Here is a 12,933-nt window from a genome sequence, read left to right as displayed (position 1 = left end):
CTGAGGTGGGAGGATTGCTTGAGCTCAGGAGTTCAAGACCAGCTTGAGCAAGAGCGAGACCCCATCTCTTGTTAAAAAGTTAAATATCAAGATGGCAAAACTGTGTCGACAGTTCAGGAACATTCTTTGATTAATTGTACTGCTTCTTGTTTGAGATATAATAAACTAAATTTTTACTTGAAATTGGACACTTCATATTTAATGACCTAATAGTTTTGTGACTTGTATCTATAGACTGTAGTTTTATAATTATATCTTTTATAAGGTGAAAAATACTAGTTGTAAATTCAGCCAAAAAATAAACTTAAATCTTTGATTTGACTTTTTGCCTTAACTTGGGTATTGAGTAAAATTATAAAAGGAGGAAAATCTATTAAAACCAGCAAGGTTTTGTATTTGTTAAAATCTTGACAGGGTTCAATAAATAACCTGCTGAAATGTATTAAGTATTTGTATTCACTGTGAAGCAATCAATTAGTATAAATGGCAATTTACATGTTCAACGGTAAATGTAAACATTCTTTATATCTAGGATTTTTGAATTGCACGTTAAACTGAATTTTTACTGCAGTGGAGAGGAAGAGCATAGCAGGCAAAATAGCAGGTAATACTGTAGTTTAAACAAACTGGAAAACGCAAGTAATTGAATCCCTTTATCCTATCAATTTTTAAAAGGCATATATATGTGCATAGTTGTGTTCTTAAGAGGTTCACAAACCAATATTATAGATGGGGCATTCTAAGATTTTGTTTTGGCCTAGCCAAAAAAGTAAGTAAAAGAAAACATATGATGTCAGATTTCTGTGAGGTTTCTCAAATGCCTTCTTTGCTTTTCCGATTTATGTATATAATAGTTGTTCTTTTGTGCCCTTGAGTGGGGTAAAGCAGATCTGAGAATAACACTGGGTTTGTGGTAGTACTTGGGGCCCAAAGTCATGGTTATTATTTTGCTGGTTTAGGATTTCTTTCTTGGTGAAAGTGATGTGCTTTTGTTTTTTTCCCCTTTCAAGCCCTGTACTTAATATAGCAAGATCCAGTGAATTTCTGACCAAACAAAAGAATTCAGGCTTGGAGGAAACACTTGACTCCATATCCTGGGAAAACTAGAGTTGAAGCCTGAGATCTGCAGCTAGGCTAGTCTTTAATAGATGGTAATTGTCCAGTTGTTCATTTCTCAGAAGTAGCAGGAAGGAGTAAGTATCCCTTTGGTTGTTTTGCCTGGAATTTTTCCCTCCAAAAGTGCTCTCAGGTTTAGTTGACCTAGCTTTCAGAGTAAGTGTGATGAAACTACTAATTGAGAAACCACTGATCTCTTGAATTTATATTCTTTTTATAATTTTAAAGATGTTATGGATTTTGTTGTATATTTACAATGCTATTCTGTGACCCGGTGTGGACATTTAAAATAAATATCCCAGTTATTGTCCTACTAATAATAAAGACTTTAACCGTTTCCTATGGCAAAGTGCTAAGAGCCTAAGGATGTGGGGAAAATTTCACAATTACAAACAAGTTAGTTGGCAGTATTTCCCTGAATATATTATGACTGTATAGAAAGGTAAAACAGAACCAGGAAGTGAAGTTGTCAGCCAGTACATTTATTTTGAACCACAATGCCTATTTAAAAGAATGAGATATTCCACGAGTTTCCTATTAAATCTGGTAGATGGGTCAAGAAGATAGCCGATTCTTTTCTTGGCAAGGTCAGCACTAAATACCAACTAGGGCACTCAGTTATCGGTGTATAAATATGCTCAACCTCAGGTTAGTCCTTACGAAAGACCAGATGATTACTAAAACCAGTGCTATGTTAATCTTATAAAGCCTTTATTTTAAAAATTCTATCGGACATCAAAATTGATTTTTTTTCTCCCCCCCCACAAGGTCTTCCTGTGTTGCCCTGGCCAGAGTGCAGTGGTGTGATGTGATTATAGCTCACTGCAGCCTCGAACAGCTGGGCTCAAGCAATTCTCAAGTCTCAGCCTCCCAAGTAGCTGGGATTATAGGAGCATGCCACCATGCCTGGCTAATTTTTTTTGTAGAGACAGAGTCTTGCTGTTGCCCAGACTAGTCTCGAACTCCTGGCCTCAAGCAATCCTCCTGCCTCAGCCTCCCAAAGTGTTGGGATTACAGGCATGAGCCAATGCATCTGGCCAAAATCAAACCAATATTTGGAAGTAGTCTTTTTCTGTAGGTCCTAGAGTTGAAATTAACTAAAATTCAAAATTAAGGATGAAAAAATTAGGGGTTGCATTCATCAGAGAAACTAGAGAAGTATGTATCTCTTTCCTTATTGGTGCTACTTCTTCATAGATTTAGGGATTTGAGGGGGAGTTAGAGCTGATTTAAATGTATCACTTTAACTCCTTAAAACCTTTCGAGATAGCGGTAGTAGTATAACTTTTCAAGAGGAAACAGGCTCCATGATGAGCAAATGCTTGGAACTGGGATTAAAATATACTTAAAATAGCTTTTCCTACAATATGCTGTTTTTGGTAGGTGTGTTGGGAATCTCTGACTTTGGTTATGAGCTTTGCCTCAACAATCCTTGATGCCTTTTATTTATTTATTTTTTTTTTGGAGACAGAGTCTCACTTTGTTGCCCGGGCTAGAGTGCCGTGGCGTCAGCCTAACTCACAGCAACTTCAAACTCCTGGGCTCAAACAATCCTCCTGCCTCAGCCTCCTGCATAGCTGGGACTACAGGTACGCACCACCATGCCTGGCTAATTTTTTTTTTTTTTCCTGTTTTTAGTTGTTTGGCTTTCTTTCTATTTTTAGTAAAGACGGGGTCTCGCTCTTGCTCAGGCTGGTCTCAAAGCCCTGAGCTGAAGCGATCCACCCGCCTCAGCCTCCCAGAGTGCTAGGATTTACAGGTGTGAGCCATCGTGCCTGGCCCTTGATGCCTTTTAAAATCCCTTCATAATGCTAAAAGCAGTCATTGTCATGGGAACTAGAAAAGTCATTTCTATAGTTCTGGTACCTAACCAGAAACTAGAGTCACAATGACCATCAGTAATCCTTTGGTAATATGCACTGGAAAGGTTTCACCTCTTAATATCACTCACAGGTATTTTACAAACAGGTTACCTTAAATAATGTTAGTGGGGACTAAACGGGAACTTCCAGACTTGTTTTCAATTTGACTAAAGGTGTAGCTAAAAGAATTCCCTAAAAAAAGTTAACAGAACAGATAATGAGAATGACAAATGGCTTTGTGTCCTATCTGAAGCAGTTAAGATTACTGGGTACATTAAACCATGTGCAGTTACGTTATATGGAGTTATCAGATAAGCACCTGTTTGAATTGTAGTTGCTATTCCTGTTGTACAATTCAAACTCCATTAATTGCAGAGTTACCAATGTAGTATCAACACAGACATTTAGGAGATAGTTCCCTCTTAAGGTGTGGATACTAATCCATATTTTTGCCTTCATAGAGAAGGGTGGTACAAAAATAACTCGGGTATTCTTTGTTCACAGTTTTTATTTCTTGCAATTAACTTTTGTGTCTTCAAAGTTGATTTATCTTTTTAAAAAAGTAATACTTCTTACCCCTTGTACACCTGCCCCAAGGAAAACAAACCCAGGGAAGGAATAATTTAGGGGGGGCAGTTGAAATATGTACTTCAGGTTTGTAACAAAGGCTTCCCAGCCCATCATATTGTACATATACAATAAAATGGCAGCACCTCAAATTCACCTGAATGAAGTCCCAAATTCCAGCCCCAGGCCAAATGATGCAAGTGAATACCATAAGAATAACAAAGTGGAAGCTTAGTTATTGGTTTCCATTTACTTTCCATGGTAGTTAGCACTGTCTTTACACTGTCTCAATTGGGAAAGTCAAAAATAAGCAAATATGTAGAAAGCAACATCTTGACCTAGGCAGGAGTAATTATAAATGAAACTAGAAATAATTTACCTGGGCCATAGAACAATTTGTTTTGTCATGTTTTTCATTAAGTCCCCAGCACCTGAAATGTAGCAAGTTCTAACATTGGGCTTCTAAAGGCATGCAGTTTTTCAGACACATCTACTTCAAAGAATTTTTCACTCAAACATAGCACAATCAAGGAAAACTTTTGGAGGCACAGGAAGAACACAAGAACAAAGTAAATATATGCTGAGGCCTAACATGCCCAAGATGGTACACTTCATATATAGAAGCAGTGAATGCTGTTAAAGTGCTACTCACAAAGGATGGTCTAACATTAACACACAACTCAACTGCACTGCTAAATATGGTTGTCTTTATTTTTTTTCCTTGCCCAGCCCTATCTAAACATAAAATAAAACTACAGGACTGAAATTAACAACCCATTAAAATCAGCAATAAGTTATGAAAATCATAAAGCTTTTTTTTAAGTAATTAAGGGTAGTTAAATTATTCAACGTATACAAAGTCCAAACAGCCAGGGGTAAGGTCTCCCAGAAGGCTTCCCAGGGTAAGAGAAAGGGCCAGAAGGGAACCTTGGAGTTTGAAAAACAAAGGGAACATGACATCAAAGTGCAGGCTAGAAATTTCACTTAGAAGAAAATTACATTTCTGAAAATATTTGCAAGAGCAACAATAGCACCTGCACAGTGGGACTGTGAGGAAGGAGAGAGACCGCCTGTAGGAATGGAAGCAAATCTTTACATTAAAATGAGACAAGTGCTGAACTTAACTATGTTAACTACGATAGTTTCTACTATAGATATCAGATGGTTAAAAGCTGGTAAAAGCTAATGATTCTAAAAGAAAACAAAAACAGCATTGACCTTTTTTCTTCCTAGCCCAGACCTCATTCATTTTGTGCACAATACAGAGTGAGGTGTGAGGTGTTTTATCATTATCAAATGCTGCATCAAAATAGATGATTTTTTTCCCATGTGTTTTTCCACTATAAAAGACATCTATTTTTTTTTTTTTTATGGACAAGCTTTAAAAAGATGTCATTTTGGTTTTAAACACATATAAACAGTTATCAAAATCTGAAATAAAAATGCTGCCGTGGCTCAGACCTTGGCCTGCTAAGCTGCGCGCACAACTCTTCTGACCCACGCAGACACAGAGGCACGTGGAGCTTTTTCCTTCTGGCCCCCCAATCCACATGTATAGGCCTTGTGTGACAGAGGCTGTCATGCATGGACTGCCCCCAGGCGGCCTGGGGCGGCCGGGCTGGAGAGCTGAGCTGGCGGTTGGGTGCCCTAGTGCTAACAATGCAGGATAAGGTTAGCTTACTTAGCATGGAATCCAACAGAAAGCTGAGCTGCATGATGATCCCTTTCAAAACGCTTCATGGGAGTCTCTCCATTTGCAGAGCATGAAATGAGCTTTTTATGTTTTTTTTTAAATACAGAAGTGATCATCCACAGGCTTCATGATAAGCTATCCCAGGCTAAGTTTTAATAGCTCTTTAGCTATCCAAGATTAATGCCTGATTATCTTGTCTTTTCATTAGTATGGGTTTGATTTTGTTTTTAGGACCATAAAGCTCAGGAAGGGTTCATAACCCCCTCCTGAAACATGTCTACTGAATGTAGTATGAGCAAACTAGAAAAGAAAAGAGGATAGAATCTTCAAGGTCCTCTTTTAAATCAACTCAATCAAATCAAGAAAATTTCAAACAAGTTTTCTGTCGCTGTTAGAAATTGTGATTTTTTCCAATATGAGTATTTGTTCTGCTGGGGAGGCTCTGCTCCACTTTTGCTAAAGTATTTGCTTAAATACAGGTCTTTTGACCCTTTTGTTCAAGTATAGTTGTGTTTTTAGTTTTAAAGAGGAGACTGCATCATGAACCCAATTTAAGAGATTGTTTGTATTGAATTGGCCCAGTGAATATTTTGCCCTGCACTGTTATGTCATGCTGGGTTCTAGGAAGTGAACGAAAGTTTGACACTGGCACTGGAGTAACCCTCATCACTCCCAATACTCTGCAGGCTGCTGTGGTCATCAATGTCACTGATGCTGGTGGTGCTTATATTGTCCACTTCTCCATGGGAGAACTCTGTGCTTTCAACATCCACTTCAATCTCCTCTGCCAAAGGGAAGAAAAGAAGAAAAACATTAATAAGCTAGTATATGTGCCCCTTCAAAAACTAACAGGGCATGAGGAAAAGTGGTATAAGCAGCTTGTTGTATGACATTCTTTTATCAGTGGACTCTGGAGAACAGAGGTATTGAAGGTGAACAGACACAGGAATATTTTTTGCCAAGGGGAATGTCTGGTATACAGTGGTGGTCTTAATTTAGGCAGCAAGTTTACTAAACCCTTTGACGCCAGTCCGTCTGGACCTCCTACTAAAAGCACTTGGCCTATTTGGGAATTAGTGCTTAATATTAAAAGATCTCAACCCCAAGTGGTTTAAACAACATCTGTTTTGCATTAAACCAAAAACTAATTCTCAGTGTTGTTTATTAATCAGGTTTGCCTTAAAGGGGGAAGAAAACACATAAACTGAATAGGCAAACTAGAAAATGTATCCATCCAGGCCTTTGGTGGTACCATTCTACAGACAGTTTGACAGGCTTCTAGGATTCATCATAAAGATCTTTGACTATTCAGTAACTAAAATAAACCAATCATAAAGTAGACTTTGAGGGATTTGTCTTCAATTTAATTTTCTTCCTCAAATGTAGCTTGAAGTAAGGGTCTGAGGCTTAAAAGTCTCTGGATCATAGTGAGATCTATAGTAAAGATTATAGTAAAGGCATTTTGGTAGTGGTTTACAGCTTCAAAAATCAAATATTTTTTTAAAATCCCTAAATACATATAAGATCTAGCTATCAACAGATACTTGAATTGTTAAATACTGCATATACAATCACCAGTTATATATAGAAAGCAATACACACTTCAAAAACAAAAGGGGGTTAAAAAATTGTTTCTTCCACTAAGAGCTAAAGTGAAACCTAGGATTTTTCAATTCTCTTAAAACAGACAAACTTAAACCTTAACATTTCACATTTGGCACTGACTTTAAGGGTTCACACTGATAACAGCTGCTTTAGGAAAAGTGCATTCTTGCTGAGGCCAAAAAGACAGAGTGAAGTTATTCCAAAGAGTACTTTTCAAAAGGGCTTGTTGCTTCAAAAGTTTTAAAGAATTGTTTTTAAAATGCAGGCAGCTGTCCAAACAAGCTGTTCAAATAATGTATGAATTCATAACTATTTGCTTCACATGCAAAATGCTTCAGAAGCCATTCAGTGTTTCCCAGCATCACAGAACACTCATCAAACCTACAACTGGGAAATAATATCAAAGCACCTTATATCCAACATGGCATGCTGAACTCAGTCAAAGTAAAATGAGAAACTTCTCTAGCAAAATGGACCAGAGATGTTACTATCAATAAAAGCCCCTAACACTGGGAATGGGGGGTTGCCAGCTCAGGATAAGAATCTTATTTGGTAAGGTACAAGGCACTGAGAGCACTAAAAAAAAAATGAGAACTATAATGATGGAGATACACCCTCTGTGAAATTTAGAGGTAGAAGGATTGGATACTAAGAGGAGGGAATAAGAGAGCAGCTAAAGCCTGAAGACCCGACAAGGTCACACTAGCAGTAGAGGAAAGACTAGGACCAAGGTCAGCCTCCTAATTCAGGGTTATTTTTGCTACATCTCACTGTCACTCACAAATGTAGCATGTCCTTGAAGTTCTTGCTACTGCCTCTGGTGTACTTTTCTTCAAAACTGAGTGCCACATAAAAAATAATCTTTTACGTAGAAAAACAAAAAATAAGGACTCCTAGAGTTATATTAAAAAGGATCAAAAACCAATCTAAAAGGCTCTTCCTGACCAAATAGGGGACAATTTGACCATTTAAAAGAATTAAAAAGAATGACTGCAAGGGATTCGAACACATTCAATACATAAGAGTTTATAGATAAAATCAAAAAAACAGCAAAACAAAACTTGTCACTGCTGGAAGCTGCCATGGCACTGACTCTATTTGGAAAATTGATAAAACAACAAAAAAAATAAGCATTTATCCCACCTTCTCTGTATGAACTTTATTTCAGAGTAACTAAAAAGTTGAGGAAATGTTCTTTATAGAAGAAAAACAATAAGTACATGAGGAATGACCAAATTAGAAAATCTAACATCTCTAAAAGTGAGACAACTAGACACAATATTGATGCAACAGGAAGTACAAAAGTACTGCCTATGAAATAATCTTGCATCTATCAACCAGTTTACAGCAAATATGAGAGACATGTTAAAAGACACCATGAGGATTCCATTAGCCAAATATAGAATGTGGGAAATTCTATAAGAAAAATGGTCCAGTTTCTTATTAAAAGAATATGTATTTATGTATGTTCTTACGCACACACAAACACGTATATTCATTCATGTTTCTTTTGCAAAGAAGTCTTTTTGAGATGTTAGTTATAAATCAGTTTTCTGTTTCTACCAAAATGGTATGAAAAAACAAGCAGGAGAGGGAAAACTATGATAGATTAAAAGTATCCTAAAAGGCACACACTAAAATGCAATGTGGATTTTGGATCCTGATTCAAACATATATATTAATGGTTAAATACCATTTTTGAGACAACTGGAGAAAATTGATCACAGACTGGGTATTAGATGACATTTAGATTATCTGATTTTATTTTGTATATTAGTATTATAACTACATTTTTTAAAGTCCTATTTATTCAAGATACATACTGAAATTTAGTGGCAAAATGATGTTATCTGGGATCTGATTTAAAACATTCCAGAAAAAATATTGAGGGTGAGGGTGGTATAGAATAGATGAAACAGGAATGACAGAATGTCGACAGCAGTTCAAACTGGATGGTAAGTATATTGGGAGTTCATTATTCTATTCTCTCTACTTTTGAGTACGTTTGAAGATTTCCATTACAAAAAGTGAAAACAAAAATTTAAAAAATCAGTCTTAAAAAGAAAAAGAAAAAAAAAAAAAAACAGCTGTCACTGTCTAATGTTTTAGAATCCTCAAGATCTCATGAGCTCTATTTTCCCAAATGTAAGACTTAAAATCACCAGTTTACCTCTGAGACCTTTTTAATTGTGGTGTGAGGCCTGACATGGTGGGAACTATACATGAACAGATTAGTATAATTCAGACCATTTCTTTTTTGGTTGATTTCTATTCTTTAATTCTGTTAAAGACAAATATTCTAGGAAAGATGGAAAGAGAAATGAAGTGTGTGGTACTTTAAACATACATATAAGAATTATCATCACCAGTAATAAAACATATCAACATCATATCTTCCTGACACAATGAATTGAGAAGGGCACAGTATCACTTCTGTGATATTCCTTGCCCTAAATGTATACCCTCAATCTAACCATTTGAAAAGATCAGACAAACCCAAATTGAGGGACACTGTAATTGGCCAATATTCTTCAAAAGTGTTATTGTCATGAAAGAAAGACCAATGACTATCTAATGTGGGCTCCTGCCTAGGATCCTGAAAAAGACAAAGGACATTAGTGGGAAACTGGTAAAATTTGAATAAAGTCTATAGATTACTTAGTAGTATTATTATAAGTGTTAATTTCCTGCTTTCAATAATTGTATTATGGTTATATAAGATGTTAACATTAGGGGAAGCTGAGTGAAGGGTACATGAGAACACTATAATTTTCTACAGAAATCTTAAAATTTTCTGTAAGTCTAAAATTATTTCAAAATCGAAAGTTAAAAACGTATACATATATATTCAAGACAAAACAAAGTTCTGGCTGGGCACAGTGGCTCACACCTGTAATCCTAGCACTCTGGGCGGCCGAGGCGGGTGGATCGGGCTCGAGGTCAGGAGTTCAAGACCAGCCTGAGCAAGAGCGAGACCCCATCTCTACTAAAAAACAGAAAGACATTAACTGGACAACTAAAAATATATATATAGAAAAAATTAGCTGGGCATGGTGGCACATGCCTGTAGTCCCAGCTACTCGGGAGGCTGAGGTAGTAGGATTGCTTGAGCCCAGGAGTTTGAGGTTGCTGTGAGCTAGGCTGATGCCATGGCACTCTAGCCCGGGCAACAGAGTGAGACTCTGTCTCAAAAAAAAAAAAAAAAAAAAAAAAAAAAAATTAACAAAGTTCTATACTTCACACAGGCACTGCTAGATATTATGACATAAAATCTAAAATGTTACAGTGTTGGCTAAAAAGAAGGCAAATATAGTGCCAGCCAACATGGCCTCCCTAAATCCAGACACAGACATGCTTAGTATTTCATTAGAGAAGAGGCATACTGCCTACCTCGCTCTGAATCAGAACGATCTGAAGAAATAGTCGATCCAATGCTGTCCATTCGTATTCGTTCCATCTCCTGAGGACCCTGCAGCTGTTCCAGTCGCCTCTTTAAAAATCTCTGTTCTCGTTCCAAATTCTCGAGCTGGTGCTGGCTCTTCCTTTCAGCTTCTTCAAGTTTCTAAAACGATGAAATGATGCTTGTATATAGTCCAGTACAAACAATAAAACTGATTTCTACTAACATCTTAAAAGATTTTTTCTTTGGCATAGAAAGCATGACTCAATATACATGTGTGTGCACGTAAAATATACAGAAATACATATTTTTTAAGTATCTAAAATAGTTCTGTCTTTACTTGTGTGTGTATGTGTGTAACGAATGCTATGTTACTTGAACAAGATGGAATTCTACAAGTCAGTGATCACAGAGAAACTTCCTCTGTAGTGTGGTATTTGATGGAAAAATACTGAGGAACACAGCCTAATGAAGTCATCTCCACCAGAGGGCGCAACTGCTTCCTTCTGAGTATTAGGAGGGTAATTGTTATTTTCCTAGGGTTCCTAGTTCTTCAAATGGCCACGCTGTTAAAACAATTTAGTTTAAACAAGTTATGTTGCTCCCATCAGATTAGCTGGTAAATTTTTAGAAAGATTTCTCTTGAGGACAGTTGTTAAGGAGGGCATAGTGAGTTAGCTGATGTATATGAATAGAAATCACTGCCAATAATTAAATCAGAACTGAGAGAATTGTGCAAATCTGAAAGTATAAGTTCTCACCTTGATGTGTGCTTTGGCTTTGTTGAGCAAACCAAGTGTTGTATGCCTGGTACAGTCTGGTCCTAGTGGAATCAGAACTTTTAAGCGTTCTAAACACAGGCGCAGATGAGCTCGTCTAAGAAAGACAAAAAGTCAAATCAGCATAGCCTAGATATTCCACTAGAAACATCATAAAACCTATTTTAAGACAAGTAATAATTTGCAATCATTCAGCCCTTAGGATAGATGTTACACTCCTAATGCTTCAGTTTTAAAGTATCTGCAAGTGCAGGGATACCTGCATTTCGGTCTCTGCCATTTCTGTCATACTCTGTAGACACAAATGACTTCAGATTATTATGCCCAATGGTAATCTCTATCAGAGATGGTTGATTTTTTAGCCCACCCATAAACTGTCTCAACTGTATTAATATGGAAATATGAAAACATACCAGGGCAATTTTATTTGATATTGAATGCCTAAAAAGGCTAGAATAGGGGTTTTCAGGTGTGGTACCCCAAGGGGATATAAAATGCTCACAAGTTTCCATTTCCTTCCTTCCACCTTCTACTTACACATTCACACACACACACACACACACACCCCCTGCAACTGTAGCCATCCTACAGTGTGTTACATGTTGTTATATATTAGGTTAAACCATATGAACATATATTAGGTTGAACCATTTCTGACATTCAACCATTTTTCACTTACTTTGCCAATTTCTTGTGATCCAACACAAATCAAACAGCAAAATTCTGTGACCAGCTAGGTGGTGGACAAAATATATATCCTGGGGCCAATTCTAACCGCTGAAACAACAACCCATAAAATAGTCCCCTGCTTCCCATCCAAGTGTACCAGCTCATTAGCTTAATTTTTATTTCTTTTCCTCTCTTCCTCTCCCCCTCCCTCCCTTTCTCTCTCTTCTCTCTCTCACTACCTGCCTTCAATTTTCTACACAAGGTGACAAAGTCTTTACTGAAAGTCATTGCATTCTCTGATCCACCCATCCTGTGGGAAAGTTTGGGGAAATTTCTCCTGAAAATGCTAACAGAGAGCCCCATGGATTTACCTTCCCTGGGCTCTAAAAGGAACTATGATCATGGTAATAAGAATGAGTTCTAAGTATATAATTTCATCCTAAAAAAATACTAGTCCATATCTTTGGTCCCATGCCTCATAAGGCATAACATAATTCAGCAGTTAACAGTATATCTGAAAAGAAAATCCACAAATGTTCACCCCTACTCTTTAAAAGCAGCTAAAACTGAACTTTTAGCAACTGTCTCAACTCATCAGAACAAAACACACTTAACATTTTCTTTTCAAAAAGGACCAAAATGGTTTTTTTTTTTTTTTTTTTTTTGAGACAGAGTCTCACTCTGTTGCCCAGGCTAGAGTGAGTGCCGTGGCGTCAGCCTAGCTCACAGCAACCTCAAACTCCTGAGCTCAAGCGATCCTCCTGTCTCAGCCTCCCGAGTAGCTGGGACTACAGGCATGCGCCACCATGCCCGGCTAATTTTTTCTATATATATTTTTAGCTGTCCATATAATTTCTTTCTATTTTTAGTAGAGGTGGGGTCTCGCTCTTGCTCAGGCTGGTCTCGAACTCCTGAGCTCAAACGATCCGCCCACCTCGGCCTCCCAGAGTGCTAGGATTACAGGCGTGAGCCACCGCGCCCGGCCTCAAAATGGTTTTAACTAACTCACCCACCAAACAATGCTTACTGTTTTAATATACAAAAAATGTCAAATGAAATTCTCAAATGCTAAGAATTTGACAGAGAAGGCGATAAGCAGCCAATTATGTCACTGACAAGCAAGGATGATTAAGGGTAGTGAGGTCAGAGGTTTGGCTGATGAATTGTCAAGATTCTTTTAGCACCTACTAGCCCAGCTATAGCTAAAGGTCTGTTAGTATGTCCATTCCAAATCTCTTTATT

At 37.4% G+C, this 12,933-nt stretch overlaps 1 protein-coding gene across 3 annotated transcripts in view; it reads right to left on the bottom strand.

The window, feature by feature from the left end:
- Positions 1-3,468: 3,468 nt before the first annotated feature.
- MXI1 (MAX interactor 1, dimerization protein) overlaps positions 3,469-12,933 on the bottom strand; it is a 75,995-nt gene continuing 66,530 nt past the window's right edge. For 2 of the 3 annotated variants that reach the window (XM_069460060.1, XM_069460062.1), the window contains 3 exons: positions 11,005-11,119; positions 10,234-10,405; positions 3,469-6,022 (listed from right to left, as the gene is read on the bottom strand). In XM_069460060.1, the coding sequence (XP_069316161.1) occupies positions 5,859-6,022; positions 10,234-10,405; positions 11,005-11,119 (451 nt within the window). In that variant the 3' untranslated portion in view covers positions 3,469-5,858. The remainder of the gene's footprint in view (positions 6,023-10,233; positions 10,406-11,004; positions 11,120-12,933) is intronic. The other variant, XM_069460061.1, reaches the window with a different exon arrangement.

Source organism: Eulemur rufifrons, chromosome 28, assembly GCF_041146395.1.
Source record: "Eulemur rufifrons isolate Redbay chromosome 28, OSU_ERuf_1, whole genome shotgun sequence".
Lineage (NCBI taxonomy): Eukaryota > Metazoa > Chordata > Mammalia > Primates > Lemuridae > Eulemur > Eulemur rufifrons.
This window is presented reverse-complemented; position numbering and strand designations above follow the sequence as displayed.